We start from the raw sequence: 19,616 nt of genomic DNA, 5'->3' as shown, positions 1-19,616 counted from the left end.
CTGTAATAGCTCCTGTAAATCGGACAGTGAAGTTAGATTAACAAGAATTTAAGCTTTCAGACAATATAAGACACGTATATAAATGTTTAAAAGCCATAGTATTTATGAATATTTATTTGAACTGCGCACCCTCCAGTTTCACCGAAGGTCCCGCTAGCGCTTGAAGTCGATTTAACAAGTGACATCAAGAAGGGATCCTAGCTTTCACCTAGATTCACCTGATCAATCTATGTCATGGAAAGAGGTTAATGTTCTAAATGTTTTGTACACTCAGTGTATATGTCGAATTTCACACATATAGAGTGCCTTCGGAAAGTATTCAGACCCCTTGACTTTTTCCATATTTTTTTTTTACATTACAGCCTTATTCTAAAATGGCTTAAATACTTTTTGGGATGACAAAGCGGGAAAAAAACAGTATTTTAGAAAATGTAAATTAATAAAAAATAAAAAACAGAAAAACCTTATTTACATAAGTATTCAGACCCTTTGCTATGACACTCGAAATTGAGCTAAGCTGCATCCTGTTTCCATTGATCATGCTTGAGATGTTTCTACAACTTGATTGGAGTCCACCTGTGGTAAATTCAATTGATTGGACATGATTTGGAAAGGCACACACCTGTCTATATAAGGTCCCTCAGTTGACAGTGCATGTCAGAGCAAAAACCATGCCCGGAGGTCTAAGTAATTGCCTGTAGAGCTCTGAGACATGATTGTGTCAAGACACAGATCTGGGGAAGGGTACAAAAACATTAAGGCAGCAACGAAGGTCCCCAAGAACACAGTGGCCTCCATCATTCTTCAATCGAAGAAGTTTGTAACACACCAAGACTATTCCTAGAGCTGTCTGCCCGGCCAAACTAAGCAATCGGGGGAGAAGGGAGTTGACCAAGAACCCAATGGTCAATCTGGAACCCAATGGTCAAGCTCTAGAGTTCCTCTGAGGAGAAGGGAGAACCTTCCAGAAGGACAACCATCTCTGCAGCACTCCACCAATAAGGCCTTTATGGTGGAGTGGCCAGACAGAAGCCAGTAAAGAAAGTAAAAGGCACATGATGGCCCTCTTGGAATTTAACAAAAGGACCCCAAAGACTCGCAGACCATGAAAAAAGAGATGAAAGCAAGATTGAACTCTTTGGCCTGAATGCCAAGTGCCACGTCTGGAGGAAACCTGGCACCATCACTACGGTGAAGCATCATGCTGTGGGGATGTTCTTCAGCGGCAGGGAGTGGGAGACTAGTCAGGATCGAGGCACAGATGAACGTAGGAAAGTACAGAGAGATGCTTGATGAAAACCTGCTCCAGAGCGATCAGGCCCTCAGACTGGGGCGAAGGTTCACCTTCCAACAGGACAACGACCCAAAGCACACAGCCAAGAGAACACAGGAGTGGATTCGGGATGAGTCTCTGAATGTCCTTGAATGGCCCAGCCAGAGCCCGGACTTGATCCCGATTGAACAACTCTGGAGAGACCTGAAAATAGCTGTCCAGCATCACTCCCCAACCAACCTGACAAAGCTTGAGAGGATGTGCAGAGAAAAATAGGAGAAACTCCCCAAATACAGGTGTGCCAAGCTTGTAGCGTCATACCCAAGAAGACTCGCTGTTGTAATCACTGCCAGAGGCGCTTCAACAATGTAATGAGTAAAGGGTATGAATACTTATGTTTTTCTATTTTAATACATTTGCAAACATTTCTAAAAAAATCTTTTTGCTTTGTCATTATGGGGTGTTGTGTGTGGGTTGACGAGGGGAAAAAACAATTTAATCAATTTTAGAACAAGTCTGTGAGGTAACAAAATGTGGAAAAAGTCAAACTGTTGGAATACTTTCCGAAAGCACTGTACAAAATCGTATCCAATCCATTTGTATTGGTCACATACACATGGTTAGCAGATGTTAATACGAGTGTAACGAAATGCTTATGCTTCTAGTTCCGACAGTGCAGTAATATCTAACAAGTAATCTAACACATTCACAACGACTACCTTATACACACAAATGTAAAGGGACGAATAAGAAGAACTTTCCACCTTCTCCACTATGGTCCCGTCGATGTGGATGGAGGGGTACTCCTTCTGCTGTTTCCTGAAGCCCGGGGGGCCCTCACCTCCTCCCTGTAGGCCGGCTCATCATTGTTGGTAATCATGCCTACCACTATAGTGTTGTCTGCAAACTTGATGATTGAGATGGAGGCGTGTATGGCCACGCAGTTGTGGGTGAACAGGGAGTACAGGAGAGGGCTGAGAAAGCACCCTTGTGGGGCCCCAGTGTTGAGGATCAGCGGGGTGGAGATGTTGTTTCCTACCTTCACCACCTGGGGGCGGCCCGTCAGAAAGTCCAGGACACAATTGCACAGGGCGGGGTCGAGACCCAGGGTTTCTAGTTAGGGAAGGTTTTAATACAACATCTCCGATGCACTTGCTAATAAACTCGCACACCGACTCTGCGTATACGTCAATGTTATTGCTTGAGGCTACCCGGAACATATCCCAGTCCATGTGATCGAAGAAATCTTGAAGAGTGGAATCAGATTGGTCAGACCAGCGTTGGATAGACCTGAGCATGGGCGTTTCCTGTTTTAGTTTCTGTCTATAGGATGGGAGCAACAAAATGGAGTCATGGTCCGATTTACCAAAGGGAGGGTGGGGGAGGGCTTTGTATGTATCGGGGAAGTTAGAGTAGCAATGGTCCAGAATGCTACCAGCTCGAGTCGCGCATTTGATATGCTGATAGAATTTAGGAAGCTTTGTTCTCAGATTAGCTTTGTTAAAATCCCCAGCTACAATAAATGCAGCCTCAGGATATATGGTTTCCAGTTTACATAGTCCAGTGAAGTTCTTTCAGGGCCGTCAAGGTATCTACTTGGCGGGGATATACACGGCTGTGAATATAATCGAAGAGAAATCTCTTGGGAGACAATGCGGTCGGCATTTGATTGTAAGGAATTTTAAGTCAGCTGAACAAAAGGACTTGAGTTCCTATATGTTGTTATGATTACACCATGAGTCGTTAATCATAAGGCATAAACCCCTACCCTCCTTCTTACCAGAGAGATGTTTGTTTCTGTTAGTGCAATGCATGAAGAAACCGGGTGGCTGTACCAACTGAAAACATATCTCGAGTGAGCGTTGTTTCGGTGAAACAGAGAATGTTACAATCTCTGACGTCTCTCTGTAAGACAACTCGTGCCCTGATTTCGTCCAACTTGTTGTCTAGAGATTGGACATTGGCGAGTAATATGCTCGGAAGCGGTGGATGGTGTGCTCGCCTTCTAAGTCTGACCAGTAGGCCGCTCCGTCTGCCTCTCCTGCGACGACCGAGTTGTTTTGGGTCGGCCTCTGGGATTAGATCCCATGTCCAGGGTGGAGGTCTGATCAAAGGATCCGCTTCGGGAAAGTCGTATTCCTGGTCGTAATGTTGTTAACTTGACGTCGTTTTTATATCCAATAGTTCTTCCCGCCTGTATGTAATAACACTTGAGATTTTCTTGGCTAACAATGTAAGAAATTATACATAAAAATACATTACTATACATTACTGCATACTTTACTAAGGACCTGAAGCTAGGCAACCATCTCTGTGGGTGCCATCTTGCTTGTCATATTCGTCCTCTACAAGTGTGTTTTAATACGTATTTGTGAATTGGAAATTCGTTTTTTTGCATATCGCAACTCCCGTGAGACACCATCGGAAATGGAGTGTGGGGTCACAGCCAGGATCTGCTATCATCAATGACAAACCCTTAAGGAATTAGGGTTAAATGCCTTTCTCCAGAGCACAGACAGATTTTTCACCTTGTCGCCTTGCCCTCCACGCTACACTTACTATGTCGAAACCCTCCATGTGCGCACACACGCACATGCACGCGCACGCGCGCACACACACACACACACACCACACACACACACACACACACACACACACACACACACACACACACACACACACACACACACACACACACACACAGGACAGGGTTGGGTGAGTAGTGTTCACAGGAAGTGAGCCTAAACCCACTGGGCCTCACCTTAACCCTGGGGCGGAAAAACATGTGGCACAAGAAAAACAACAACCAGGAAACTAGTGAACCATCATGTTTTTAGGAACACAGTTTGCTTCTAATATTAATATCAGCCAGTCTATTTCAAGGCTGTGTAATTTTTGGAATTCACAAAGTTTTTGGTAATACTAATGGTATTCACTAAGTTTATGGTTTATATTTAGGATAATGTTTTTTTTCTCCATTATTTCAAACATTTTACATGTGAAGGCCACAAGCAGGACCAGAGATAATTACAGACATTTGTGATAATCTGAAATGCCCAAAAGGGCCACTAGATGTCTTGTGATAGATAACATAAAATCCTTCAAAATTCTGGTAGTCTTTTGGTAAACTTTGAAAGTTTCCAGTAATATACCCTCCCTTTGCAACCCTATTTATGACTCAACCTGCATGCTGTATTGTATTTTTTGTATTGGGTTGAACCCTGGGGTGTATGAGCTGAAATCTAAATGGAATAAAAAGAAAATGGATTTAGAAGCAAGACTACATCTTCTGCCAGTAGAAAAAGTTAAATATGTCTTTCATTTGTTATGGAGATGATATGCAGAGGTCTGCTGAGGCCACACATTTACGAACAGAAAGAGGCATCATTATCCTAAGAACACCTGCACACACAATAAGGTGTATTTCATATGCCTTGGCCTCTTTCTTTCCCTCCATCATTATAGCCTACAATATGAGTCTCCCTCACACTACAGCAGGTCGCTTTCAAGGAGCCTCCTTTTGAATAATAATATTCCCTAATTAGACCTATCCTTCTCCAAAGTGTAGTACTGTAAGAAGGACCAAGGACTAAGGATAATTTGTAAGCGACCTCATCTCACATCCTCTAACTCATCCACACTAATGAATATCCACCAACACAGCGATAGCTTATGCAGTATCCCAGTGAAATCCATATTCAAGCCATATCAAACCTTTTGTCTGCAACCCAAATGGCACCCTATCCTTATATAGTGCATTACTTTTGAACAGGGCCTATAGGGTTCTGGTCAAAAGTAGTGCACTACTGTATATAGGGAATATGGTGCCATTTGGGATGCATACCTTGTCTCTACTCTACAGTAACTGTCACGCCCTGATCTGTTTCACCTGTCTTTGTGCTTGTCTCCACCCCCTCCAGGTGTCGCTCATCATCCCTGGTGTATGTATATCTGTGTTTTCTGTCTCTCTGTGCCGGTTTGTCTAGTTTGCCAAGTCAACCAGCATCTCCTAACTCCTATTTTTCCCAATCTCTGTTTTTCATAGTCCTCGTGGTTTTGACCCTTGTCTGTCCTGACACTGAATCCGCCTGCCTGACCATTCTTCCTGCCCTGACCTTGAGCCTGCCTAATGCCTTATTCTGTGTTGACTCATACCTGGTTACTGAACCCCTGCCTGTCCTGACCTCAAGACTGTTTAATGCCCTGTACTCTTTTGGACTCTGACCTGGTTTATGAACGGTCGCCTGTACCCGACCTGCCTAGTGCCTACCCCTTGTGTTATAATAAATATCAGACCTGAACCATCAGCCTGCTGTGTCTCGCCTTGTGCCCTTATAGCAACATGGGCAAGATAAAAAATCATACAGTAGCTAGAAGAAAGGAATAATCAGTTGCCCTGAAATGCCCTCCCAACTAAGTCTAGTTTTAGAAAGATGTTACTGTAGTTGTCTGTCTGTATAAAGGAAGGTTTGATATCAGTTTTGTGGGATTTGAACCCACAAGCTTGGTTTGGTAGCACCATGCTTTTAACCACTGAGCCACAAATTGGACAAACACATTTCAGATTGTATCCTCACATTATCCATATAAACATCCACAGACTAATATATGTGGTATGTAAGCTGTAAACTCAAGAAGACAATCATCAGAAGCAGAGCTCAGCTCAGCAACAACAGAATGAAGCTTGACACTCACTTGACTCCGCTGGATGACTGCATGCCTGTTCTTCCCATTGTAATCCACTACTTCAATGTAATCCAAGTAGGAGTCTGCCCAGTACACCAGCTTCTTGACCAAGTCTAGGGCCACGGCTGTGGGTTGCTCTGTCTTGTAATCCACCAGTCTGGTTCGGTTGGTGCCGTCCATGTGGCACCGCTCCACCTTGGCTACGTTCCCATAGTCAGTGAAGAACAGCATCCTGTATGGAGATGATATAGACATTTGTATAAATATGCCACTTAGCAGATGCTTATATTTAAATTGACTTACAGTAGAGTGAGTGAATACATAGTTAGCATAGTAGGGGTATGTGATGCCTGCAGGACTTGAACCCGTAACCTTTGCGTTGCTAGTGCCACACTCTAACCAATTGAACACAGGTTCCAGGAAGAGAAATAACAGTAAATATATGCTTAACATAAGCACATTAGATAGCCCTTTAGTGTAAATCATTGTTGAGGATTTCTGAATACTGTATTCTGCCTTTTCCTGTCAATAAATTCCCTGGTTTTCCCGAAATCCCGGACGGAAGATTCCCAGAAACAGGAGGGAATTATTGAAAGTTCCCAGAATTTTGCAACTCTAGTCGTGCTTATATCCACCAACACAACGATAGCTTATGGTTATTCATGCCCGGTGCCTTATTCATTCATGGTTATTATTCAGGCATATCCACACAACTTTTTGTAACCATTACTGCACAATTACTGCATTTTAACGCCAACTACCAAGGACAGTTATAAATGAACTCGAGTGACTGTACAGAGCCTACAGGTATACAAATTGAAGGAGATGACATTAATAAAAATGTATACGGTACTGAAAACAGATACTTCAAGAAGAATTGTGACAAAACCCATTGCTCAAGGTCTAATTGCAGGCATAGTATGAAAAGAAAGTTAGCCCATTGAACCTTATCATTGTAAGTCTAATCAATTAAACTATTCATTTCCTGATTCTATCTACATGTACCGAAAAGGAAATGGTGTATTCAGGGCCAGCATGGTATTGTAGTGTTGTATGTCTGTCTAAACAAACCTCCCACGAATACCCACTTTTAAGCAGTCTATAGCCAGTTCGTTCAAGGAATCACCTCTTATAAAGTATCTAATTGGAAATCCTTTTGCTTTAAACCAACCATTCAATGTGTAGTGCCATATACCTAATAAAAGGAAGACAAAATGTATTCACAAATCTATTTTTTTTTAAAGACGGAAAGAAAGCGGCAATACAAACTCCAGAAGCGGGGCACTGGGAGCCTCAGTTTATTCTCCTTTCTTTACATGAGCAGTATTGCAAAGAAAGTAATTGATAAGTAATTTCCCCCATATTCCCAGGTTTTCCAGAAATCCCGGTTGGAAGATTCCCAGAATCAGGTCGGAATATGCAGGAAACTCAGAACCCTCCAATCAGGATTTTTAGAAAACCAGGGAATTTTGAGAAAGTTACCGGAATTTTGCAACCTCTAAATTGATGTGGAAGTATCAGGGCTGCCATGCTCATGGTTTCATTGTGGCTCTCTGAAGCATACAGCACCAGGCCAGAGTGGACGATAACAAGAGAGAGAGACAGTCAGGGAGCTGAGGGGAGCTGGAGCCAGAGAGCCCACTTAATCCATAGAAGTCAAGTCAGGAGAGATATAGTGGTGACCTTTGAACCCCGAGATACATGCTGGGATGAAAAATAGCCTCCTTCAGCGAGAAAAACAACTCCCTGAACAGGTGAGCCTCCACGTGGCATACCAATGATGGGTTTCTGGGATTAGCATTGTTGCTGATACAGTACAATTAGGAATTCAGGAGACACAACAAGGTGTGTAATTTACGTTGAAACAAACATTATGAAAATAATCCTCTGTCATGATGGTCTTTGCAAGTCTTATCTGAAGTCTATTTTCTTTCCCATTTGTAAATGTATTTTGTGAACATTTACAATAGTTTTTTAGAACCACAAGAAGCAGGTTTCTCTTCAAAACATCTTAGGTTCATGCAGTGGGGTGACATTTAGGTTGAACCATGACCTCCATCAAACAGACAATGACTACCGGCTCATTATACACATAATATCAAGGTATTGTTGCTTTTATATTTTTATCCATGGATTGTTAAATAACCATGAAAGATGCTGTAGATATAGGTACTGAATAGAGAAGCTGAATCTACATTCACTTTGTGATTTCAGTGACAAATAGATTGAAAAGATAACAGTCCTACTGCTCTCCACATCTCCAAATAGGAAATGGTTACATCCAATCATCCAATTCCTCACCTACTCAATCCTAACTTGGAGGCCTGCACTGCAGAGAACATACAACAACAGATAATATGAGGAGAGAGCCCACTTGGTTTCATATTGTTGAGGATGTATTTATCTAAAGGGTTTAGAGTGGTTTAAAGTACGTACAGTGCCTTCAGAAAGTATTCAGACCCCTTGACTTTTTCCACATTTTGTTACGTTACAGCCTTATTCGAAAATAAATAAATACATGCAAATCTACATCAATCTACATACAATACAGGTTACACGCAAAGCAAAAACAGGTTTTCATATTTTTGGGGGAAAAAAAGAAAATATCACATTTACAGTACATAAGCATTCAGACCTTTTACTCAGTACTTTGTTGAGGCACCTTTGGCAGTGATTACAGCCTTGAGTCTTCTTGGGTATGTATAATACTATGATACTACAAGCTTGGCACCCTTGTATTTGGGGAGTTTCTCCCATTCTTCTCTGCAGATCCTCTTAAGCTTTGTCAGGTTGGTTGGGGAGCGTCGCTGCACAGCTATTTTCAGGTCTCTCCAGAGATGTTTGATTGGGTTCAAGTCCGGGCTCTGGCTGGACCACTCAAATATATTCAGAGTCTTGTCCCGAAGCCACTCCTGCATTGTCTTGGCTGTGTGCTTAGGGTCGTTGTCCTGTTTGAAGGGGAACCTTCGCCCCAGTCTGAGTTACTGATTGCTCTGGACCAGGTATTCATCAAGGATCTCTGTACTTCGCTCCATTAATCTATCCCTAGATCCTGACTAGTCTCCCAGTCCCTGCCTCTGAAAAACATCCCCACAGCATGATGCTGCCACCAACAAGTTTCACCGTAGGGATGGTGCCAGGTCTCCTCCAGACGTGACGCCTGGCATTCAGGCAAAGACTTCAATCTTGGTTTCGTCAGAGCAGAGAATCTTGTTTCTCAAGGTCTGAGAGTCCTTTAGGTGCCTTTTGGCAAACTCCAAGCGGGCTGTCATGTGCCTTTTACTGGGGAGTGGCTTCCGTCTGGCCACTCTACCATAAAAGCCTAATTGGTGGAGGGCTGCAGAGATGGTTGTCCTTCTGGAAGGTTTATTCATCTCCACAGAAGAACTCTGGAGCTCTATCAGAGTGACCTTTGGGTTCTTGGTCACCTCCCTGACCAAAGCCCTTCTCCACTGATTGCTCAGGTGGGCCGGGTGGCCAGCTCTAGGAAGACTCTTAGTGGTTCCAAACTTCTTCAATTTACAAATGCCAGAGGCCACTGTGTTCTTGCGGACCTTCAATGGTGCAGAAATGTTTAGGTACCCTTCCCCTGATCTGTGCCTCGACACAATCCTATCTCGGAGCTCTACAGACAATTCCTTTGACCTCATGGCTTGGTTTTTGCTCTGAAATGCACTGTCAAACGAGGGACCTTATATAGACAGGCGTGTGCCTCCCCCCAAAAAATCTAAATGAAATCTAATTTTATTTGCCAAATGCTCTGAATGCAACAGTTGTAGACCTTACCATGAAATGCTTAGTTACAAGAACTTAACCAACAATGCAGTTCAAGAAAAAGAGTTGATCAAATATTTACTAAATAAACTATTCTAAAAAAATGGAATCAATCAAAAAGTAACACAATAAATGTGCATAACAATAATGAGGCTATATAGAGGGGGTACCGAGTCAATGTGCGGGGGGTACAGGGTAGTCGAGGTTATTAGTAAAGGGACTATGCATAGATGATAAACAGCAAGTAGCAGCAGAGCAGCAGTGTAAAAAAAAGTGTGTGTGTGTGTGGGGGGGGGGGGGGGGGGGGGGGTGGGGGGGGGGGTCAATATAGGTACTGTAGTCCGGGTGGCCATTTGATTAGTTGTTCAGCAGTCTTATGGCTTGGGGGTAGAAGCTGTTAAGGAGCCTTTAAGTCCTAGACTTGGCGCTCCGGTACCGCCTGCTGTGCGGTAGCAGAGTGAACAGTCTATGACTTGGGTAACGAGTCTTTGACAATTTTTTGGGCCTTCCTCTGACACTCCCAAAGATATAGCTCCTGGATGTCAGGAAGCTTGGCCCCAGTGATGTACTGGGCTGTACGCACCACCCTCTGTAGCGCCTTACGGTCAGATGACAAGCAGTTGTCATACCAGGCGGTGATGCAACCTGTTAGGATGCTCTCGATGGTGCGGCTGTATAACCATTGAGGATCAGGGGACCCATGCCAAATCTCCTGAGGGAGAAAAGGTGTTGTCGTGCCCTCTTCACAACTGTCTTGGCGTGTTTGGACCATGGTAGTTTGTTGGTGATGTGGAAACCAAGGAACTTGAAACTCTCGACCCGCTACACTTCAGTCCCGTTGATGTTAATTGGGGCCTGTTCGGCTCTCCTTTTCCTATAGTCCACGATCAGCTCCTTTGTCTTGCTAAAATTAAGGGAGAGGTTGTTGTCCTGGCATCACACTGCCAGGTCTCTGACTTCCTCCCTATAGGCTGTATCATCATTGTCGGTGATCAGGCCTACCACTGTTGTGTCGTCAGCAAACGTTATTTAATTTAATTTATTTGTATTTATTTATTTATCCTTTATTTAACTAGGCAAGTCAGTTAAGAACAAATTCTTATTTACAATGAAGGACTAACCTGGCCAAACCCTAACCCGGATGACGCTGGGATAATTAATGATGGCGTTGGAGTTGTGCTTGGCCATGCACCTGAGCTCAATTTCTAGTCTCATAGCTAACGGTCTGAATACTTATGTAAATAAGGTATTTTTTGTATTTAATCCATTTTAAAATAAGACAGTAACGTAACAAAATGTAGAAAAAGGGAAGGGATCTGAATAATTTCTGAATGCACTGTATGTTCCACAATCAAAATGAAAAGGAACTCAAGGCCTCACTATACTAATAAACATAATTGTTTTTTTGTTTTTTCTTTAGCCTATTAAAACCCATTCTCCCATTAAAATATGATGATGGAAAAATATGCCCCCTCAGTCAGTATTAATTGTTTGGGAAGTTAGAGCGTAACTAAAACTACCACAGGCAAGATTGAACAAAGTTTACCCTCATTTCAATTCCCTTTCAGAGATCATTTTAACAGTGGGAAGGCTAGACCATATCCACCAAACCTTTCCAGAAGCAAAAAGTAAAAGAATAGCATTCCTTTCCATGAAAGAAAGAAAATAATCTAAACAGCAAAATAAAATGGAGGGTGGTGTCAGAACATATTCTGTAAACATTGCACCTCATGCTGTGCTGCTATCAGCTATCACCAAACTCCCCAATTTATTTTTGTTTCCACACCACTGCCCTGGGCTGACAGACCCTCTATGCTCTCTCCTTCACCAGAAACATCTGTAGCCATCTCTCACCAATTAAAGAGAGAGGAGCCCAGAAAAATGCTTGCTCCTGATAACCAATCACACCCAGCTCCCTGCTCCCCCGACGGTCTCGCACACACACTCTCCTCCTACACCATCATCCCTCAAAACACATGCCACGTCAACAAAAAAATCCTGACATCCGTGAGTGCATGCATGTACAGTTGAAGTCGGAAGTTTACATACACCTTAGCCAAATATATTTAAACTCAGTTTTTCACAATTCCTGACATTTAAACCTCGTGAAAATTCCCTGTTTTAGGATCACCACTTTATTTTAAGAATGTGAAACATCAGAATAGTATTAGAGAATTATTGATTTTAGCTTTTATTTATTTCATCACATTCCCAGTGGGTCAGTAGTTTACATACACTCAATTAGTATTTGATAGCATTGCCTTTAAATTGTTTAACTTGGGTCAAATGTTTCAGATAGCCTTCCACAAGCTTCCCACAATAAGTTGGATGAATTTTGGCCCATTCCACCTGACAGAGCTGGTGTAACTGAGTCAGGTTTGCAGGCCTCCTTGCTCGCACTCGAATTTCCAGTTCTGCCCACACATTTTCTATAGGATTGAGGTCAGGGCTTTGTGATGGCCACTCCAATACCTTGACTGTGTTATCCTTAAGCCATTTTGACACAACGTTGGTAGTATGCTTGGGGTCATTGTCCATTTGGAAAACCCATTTGCGACCAAGCTTTAACTTCCTGACTGATGTCTTGAGATGTTGCTTCCATATATCCACATAATTTTTCCTGCCTCATGATGTCATCTATTTTGTGAAGTGCACCAGTCCCCCCTGCAGCAAAGCACCGCCACAACATGATGCTGCCACCCCTGTGCTTCACGGTTGGGATGTTGATCTTCAGCTTGCAAGCCTCGCCCTTTTTCCTCCGAACATAACGATGGTCATTATGGCCAAACAGTTTTATTTTTGTTTCATCAGATCGGAGGACATTTCTCCAAAAAATACAATCTTTCTCCCCATGTGCAGTTGCAAACCATAGTCTGGCTTTTTTATGTCGGTTTTGGAGCAGTGGCTTCTTCCTTGCTGAGTGGCCTTTCAGATTATGTCAATATAGGACTCGTTTTTACTGTGGATATAGATACTTTTGTACCTGTTTCCTCCAGCATCTTCACAAGGTCCTTGGCTGTTGTTCTGGGATTGATTTGCACTTTTTGCACCAAAGTACGTTCATCTCTAGGAGACAGAACGTGTCACCTTCCTAAGCTATATGACGGCTGCATGGTCCCATGGTGTTCACACTAAACTATTGTTTGTACAGATGAACGTGGAACCTTCAGGCCTTTTGGAAATTGCTCCCAAGGATGAACCAGACTTGTGGAGGTATATAATTTTTTTCTGAGGACTTGGCTGATTTCTTTAGATTATCCCATGACGTCAAATCAAATCAAATCAAAATTATTTATATAGCCCTTCGTACATCAGCTGATATCTCAAAGTGCTGTACAGAAACCCAGCCTAAAACCCCAAACAATGCAGGTGTAGAAGCACGGTGGCTAGGAAAAACTCCCTAGAAAGGCCAAAACCTAGGAAGAAACCTAGAGAGGAACCAGGCTATGTGGGGTGGCCAGTCCTCTTCTGGCTGTGCCGGGGGGAGATTATAACAGAACATGGCCAAGATGTTCAAATGTTCATAAATGACCAGCATGGTCGAATAATAATAAGGCAGAACAGTTTAAACTGGAGCAGCAGCACGGTCAGGTGGACTGGGGGCAGCAAGGAGTGTCAGGTATTCCTGGGGCATGGTCCTAGGGCTCAGGTCAAGCAAAGAGGCACTGAGTTTGAAGGTAGGCCTTGAAATACATCCACAGGTACACCACCAATTGGCTCAAATGATGTCAATTAGCCTATCAGAAGCTTCTAAAGCCATGACATCATTTTCTGAAATTTTCCAAGCTGTTTAAAGGCACAGTCAACTTAATGTATGCAAACTTAGAAGTTAAATAATCTGTCTGTAAACAATTGTTGGAAAAACTACTTGTGTCATGCATAAAGTAGATGTCCTAACCGACTTGCCAAAACTATAGTTTGTTAACAAGAAATTTGTGGAGTGGTTGAAAAGCGAGTTTTATTGACTCCAACCTCAGTGTATGTAAACATCCGACTTCAACTGTATGTGTACAGTGCCTTCATAAAGTTTTCACTCCTCTTGACTTTTTCCACATTTTGTTGTGTTACAGCCTGAATTTTTTTATTTAGATGTGTTGTTACTGGCCTATACACAAAACCCCTAATGTCAAATTAGTTAAGAATTAAAACCTGAAATGTCTTGAGACAGAAAGTATTCAAACCCTATGTTATGGCAAGCCTAAATAAGTAAACATTTGCTTAACAAGTCACATAATAAGTTGCATGGACTCTGTGTGCAATAATAGTGTTTAACATGATTTTTGAATGATTACCTAATTTCTATGTCCCACACATACAATTATCTGTAAGGTCACACAGTGGAGTTGTGCATTTCAAACATGGATTCATCCACAATTGGGCACCTATTGGTAAATGGCTAAAAAAAAATTGACATTGAATATCCTTTGAGCATGGTGAAGTTATTAATTACCCTTTGGACGGTGTATCAATACACCAAGTACTACAGCGATACGGGGGTCCTTCTGAACTCAGTTGGCAGAGAGGAAGGGATTCCACCATAAGGTCAATGGTGACTTTAAAACAGTTACAGAGTTTAATGGCTGTGATAGGAGAAAACTGATTATTGATAAACAATACTCCACAATACCTACCTAAATTATAGCATGAAAAGAAGCAAGCCTGTATGGAATAAAAATATTCCAAAACATGCACCAAAGTAAATCTGCAAACAAACGTGCCAAATAAATGTACTTTATGTCCTGAATACAAAGCGTTATATTTGGGGCAAATCCAACACAAACATCACTGAGTACCACTCTTCATTTTCAAGGATGGTGGTGGCTGCATCATGTTATGGGTATGTTTGTCATAGGCAAGGACTAAGGAGTTTTTCAGGATAAAAATAAACAAAATAGAGCTAAGCACAGGGAAAATCCTAGAGGAAACCTGGTTCAGTCTGCTTTCCAACAGACACTGGGAAACAAATTAACCTTTCAGCAGAACAATAACCTAAAACACAAGGCCAAAAATACACTGGAGATGCTTACCAAGACAAATGTTCCTGAGTGGCCTAGTTACAGTTTTGACTTAAATATATGCCAATATTTCAAAATGGCTTTCTAGCAATGATCAACACCCAACTCAACAGAGCTTCAAGCATTTTAATAATGTGCAAATATTGTACAATCCAGGTATACAAAACTCTTAGAGACTTACCCAGAAAGACTCACGGCTGTAATCACTGCCAAAGGTGATTCTAACACGTATTGACTCAGGTGTGTGAATACTTATGTAAATGAGACATTTCTGTATGTCATTTTCTATAAATTTGCTCAAATGTCTAACGACATTTTTTCATTATGGGGTAGTGTGTGTAGACGGGTCAAAGAAAAAAAATCTACTTAATCCATTTTGAATTCAGGCTGTAACAACAAAATGTGGAAAACGTTAAGGGGTATGTTTGCATACCTTCTGAAAGCATTACATATTTGTGACTAACGTTCTCACAACTAATGATTGCCATGTCAAGTAAACAGGCATGTTTGTCTTAGGAAGTAATTGCATTATAATTTCATGACGTTAAAAGGGAATGTTTGTCATTCTCCATGCAACCACAGTCACTTTAACACACTGCATAGATTCACAGTGAATCATAGACAACATTGCTATAGACAACATTGCAGACAACATTGCTATAGCAAAACAACACAGAGCCATTTCTTCTGAAGTTTTGAGTGTTAATGTCACATGCACAAGTACAGTGAAATGCCTTTCTTGCCAACTCAAAACCCAACAATGCAGTAATTAATGTAATACAAAAAAATAACATAAGTTAGAACAAGAACACATAAAAATAATAAAAACACAAGAATGTAAGTAAGCATACTATATACAGGGTCAGTTCCAGTACCATATTTACAATGTCCAAGGATACTGGAGTGATAGAGGTAGACATGTTTAGGGGTAACTGACTATGCATCAGGATATAATATGAAGTAGGACTGGGCGATATATAAAATGTATTTGATTATAAAAAAAAGTATGATTTAGCACGATGTTCCAAATGCAAGAATCAAGGTTTTTCTTTTTTGTTATTTTTGGTCTCGTCTCCTTTGCCCCTTCTGTGCTGTGAGCACTGGGCACCTTCCCACTTGCACACAGACACCATGCCCCTCCCCCTGCCACTCACAACAAATACAAAGATAAGTTCTTCCTCTAACAACAAGCAGTTTAAACTCTCTGTTTGCATTTGTGGGTTGGTAAATCAGAATCGGTCATATGGACACTGAAATGCTTAGAGACATTATTTTACTGTAATAGACGAGAACTTAACATTTCTAACGTTACCCTTTTTATGTCTCAACTTCAAAATGTAGAACAGAGCAGACGGTACTACACTGAACAAAAATATAAACACAATATGTAAAGTGTTTCATGAGCTGAAATAAAAAATCCCAGAAATGTTCCATATTCATGTAAAGCGTATCTCTCTCAAATGTTGTGCACAAATTTGCTTATATCCCTGTTAGTAAGCATTTCTCCTTTGCCAAAATATTCCATCCACCTGACAGGTGTGGCATATCAAGAAGCTGATTAAACAGCATGATCACAGCATGAGAATGATTACACAGGTGCACATTGTGCTGGGGACAATAAAAGGCCACTAAAATGTCACACAACACAATGCCACAGATGTCTCAAGTTTTGAAGGGCTTGTGCAAATGTCATGCTGACTGCAGGAATGTCCACCAGAGCTGTTGACATGGAATTTAATGTTAATTTATCTACCATAACCTGCCTCCAACGTTGTTTTAGAGAATTTGGCAGTATATCCAACAGGCTTCACAACTGCAGACCACGTGTAACCACGCCAGCCCAGGACCTCCACATCTGGCTTCTTCACCTGCGGGATCGTCTGAGAGGGGAGAGGGGGGGTTCTGAGGAGTATTTCTGTCTGTAATAAAGCTCTTTTGTGGGGGGAAAACTAATTCTTATTGGCTAGGCCTGGTTCCCCAATGGGTGGGGACCTGGCTTCCAAGTGGGTGGGCCTATGCCCTCCCAGGCTCACCCATGGTTTCGCCCCTGCCCAGTCATGTGAAATCCATAGATTAGGGCCTAATTTATTTATTTCAATTGACTGATTTCCTTATATGAACTGTAACTAAGTAAAATCTTTGAAACTGTTGCATGTTGCATTTATATTTTTGTTCAGTATAAAAAGGAGAGTATCAATGAACATGTTGTGGAAAATTAATGCTCAGTGTCTGTTACCGCTAGCTGTCTAGTCTGTTTTTATAAATGTACAATGAGTATAAAAAGACACATTTATATAAGGAATTGGCGGCACGTTCTCATTCTGAGAAATAAGCAACTTCTTATCCTGGTAGGCCACTTGATGTCAATATCTAAACAAAGTGAACAGGGTATGTTGTTCAAACAGTTGGAGACTGACAGGAAGGTCTATTCATAACAGTTTGTTCAACTGTTCTACCTTGTTAACACGCAAATAAATCCAAGTTGGCTAGACTTGAAATATAAAGATTACCTGGCTACTCATTACTTGGCCTTGTCTCGGGGTAGTCAGTTAGTGGCCTGTTTATCCCTTTAGTGGTGTGATGTTTGTGCTTTGCCAAAGTGGGTGAAGTTATATCCTGCCTGGTTGTCCCTGTCTGGGAGTAACTTCGGATGGGGCCACAGTGTCCCCCGACCCCCCCGTCTCAGTCTCCTGTATCTATGCTGCAATAGTCTACATGCCGGAGGGCTAGGGTCAGTACGTTATATCTGGTGTAATTATCCTGTCTTATCTGGTGTCCTGTGTGATCTTAGATATGATCCCACTAATTCTCCCATCTCTCTTGCTCTCTCCACTCTTAGAGGACCTGAGCACTCGGACCATGCCTCAGGACTACCTGGCCTGTTGACTCCTGGCTGTCCCCATCCCTAGTCCACCTGGTCGTGCTGCTGACCCAGTTTCTGTTGTTCTGCTGCTGTTTCGTCCTCTAAATGCTCTGCTATGAAAAGCCAACTGACATTAACTCCCAAGGTGCTGACCTCTTGCACACTCTACAACCACTGTGATTATTATTAGACTCTGCTGGTATTCTATGAACATTTTAACATCTTGAAGAACTATCTGGTCTTAATGGCCATGTACTCTTATAATCTCCACCCGGCACAGCCAGAAGAGGACTGGCCACCCCTCAGAGCCTGGTTCCTCTCCAGGTATCTTCCTATGTTCCTGCCTTTCTAGGGAGTTTTTCCTAGCCACCGTGCCTCTACATCTGCATTGCTTTCTTTCCAGGGTTTTAGACTCGGTTTTCGTATAAGCACTTTGTGACAACTGCTGTTGTTAAACGGGCTCTATAAATACATTTGATTGATTGATTGACTAGCACATGGGCTTGTCCTTGAGAGAATGTTTCTGAGACCTGTGTTAATTTTTAAAATGTAACCTTTATTTAACTAGGCAAGTCAGTTAAGAACAAATTCTTATTTACAATGATGGACTAGGAACAGTGAGTTAACTGCCTTGTTCAGGGGCAGAACGACATATTTTTACCCTGTCAGCTCGGGGATTCAATCTACTAGCAACCTTTTGGTTACTGGCCCAACGCTCTAACCACTAGGCTACCTGCCGCTACAAGAAAGCTAGTGCCTGCTACAAGAAGTTGGTTATTATTAGTGGATGTGCATTGTGCATGGTTTTGGTAAAATTAGTAACAAAAATGGCATTTTCATAGACAGACTTGAAAGTGATTATTGCAGTGCTTATTTTTTTTAAGCACGTTAAACTGTTTTTATAAAATAATTCAATTATTAGTGGGTCTTATTCTTGTGGAAGGTTTTGATTTAGCCTGGGTATAATTTCACATGCCCTCATTAGATTATTCCTGACTATTTCAAATGCAGTTTATTGACCTTAAACTGTGGAACAAAGCTTATTTAGAGAAAACATAAAAAACACTCTACATATATATCGTGAATCGTAAAAAAAAATAGAGATTTTTATGCCATGATGCCCAGCCCTAATATGAAGGAAACGTTTTGGGGAATGAAGTGGGGGAATACATTGCGAGAATGTGAGAAATCAATCTAACATCCGTGTATCAATAAACATTTCACTTCACAGGAATCATTTTGCTGTGCAGAGTAGACACTGGATTATTTAGAGATAGAGGAGCTATACTGAGAACCAGAGGCATGCATCTGAAGTTAGATTGAATAATCTGGACACTGAGGTTAGCTGAGGGAAAGAACTGTAAATGTTTTATCCATCAAATTAGTTCAGAGTACATATTAGCTTTAAGAGGACAGGTATAATCGAGGCTCGTATATAACCGCCAAGTAACACACGTTGAGATGAGAAGCTCCAGTGCTCTCATTCTGATATTGTTTGCACTGTGAATGGTCTTTGCTCTGCTAAGAGCCCTGGTGCTACGATACAGCATCTCTCAGAGAAAGGCTTCTCATTAAAAAGCTGCTCTGAATGCATGCCCATTGCCTGTTCTTATAACCTCATGAATATAATGGGGCTGACTCTCTCTGTTGAGCTCCTGGGTTCCTTCTCCCTGGGAATATTACAACAGAACAGAAGCCCTTTTAGCTGCTGATGACTCCATAATCAGGCCTCCATTCTCTCCTTGGAGGACTCTTTGTATTGCCTCACTTTTCACTTGTTCTCTCCCTCCTCCATACATTTCAGGATTTACAGTTTGAAGCAAGAGTTTCAGAGAGCCATTTTGTCTCACCAAACAGTGGCTTGGGTACTTTGCTGTGGTGACAGAAACACAAATGGGGAGTTTTATACTGGGGGATGTGAGGGGAAATCAGTGAATACTAATATCAATCAAATATATTTATAAAGCCTATTTAACATCAGCCGATGTCACAAAGTGCTAAACAG

The 19,616-nt window shown here is 41.8% G+C and overlaps 1 protein-coding gene across 1 annotated transcript in view; it reads right to left on the bottom strand.

Annotated features, from left to right (window-relative positions):
• Positions 1-19,616, bottom strand: part of LOC110504354 (low-density lipoprotein receptor-related protein 1B) — a 430,734-nt gene that overhangs the window by 218,803 nt on the left and 192,315 nt on the right. The window contains exon 9 of the mRNA XM_036965026.1: positions 5,969-6,191. Coding sequence (XP_036820921.1) covers positions 5,969-6,191 — 223 coding nt within the window. The remainder of the gene's footprint in view (positions 1-5,968; positions 6,192-19,616) is intronic.

The sequence above is a fragment of the Oncorhynchus mykiss genome, chromosome 3, assembly GCF_013265735.2.
Source record: "Oncorhynchus mykiss isolate Arlee chromosome 3, USDA_OmykA_1.1, whole genome shotgun sequence".
Lineage (NCBI taxonomy): Eukaryota > Metazoa > Chordata > Actinopteri > Salmoniformes > Salmonidae > Oncorhynchus > Oncorhynchus mykiss.
This window is presented reverse-complemented; position numbering and strand designations above follow the sequence as displayed.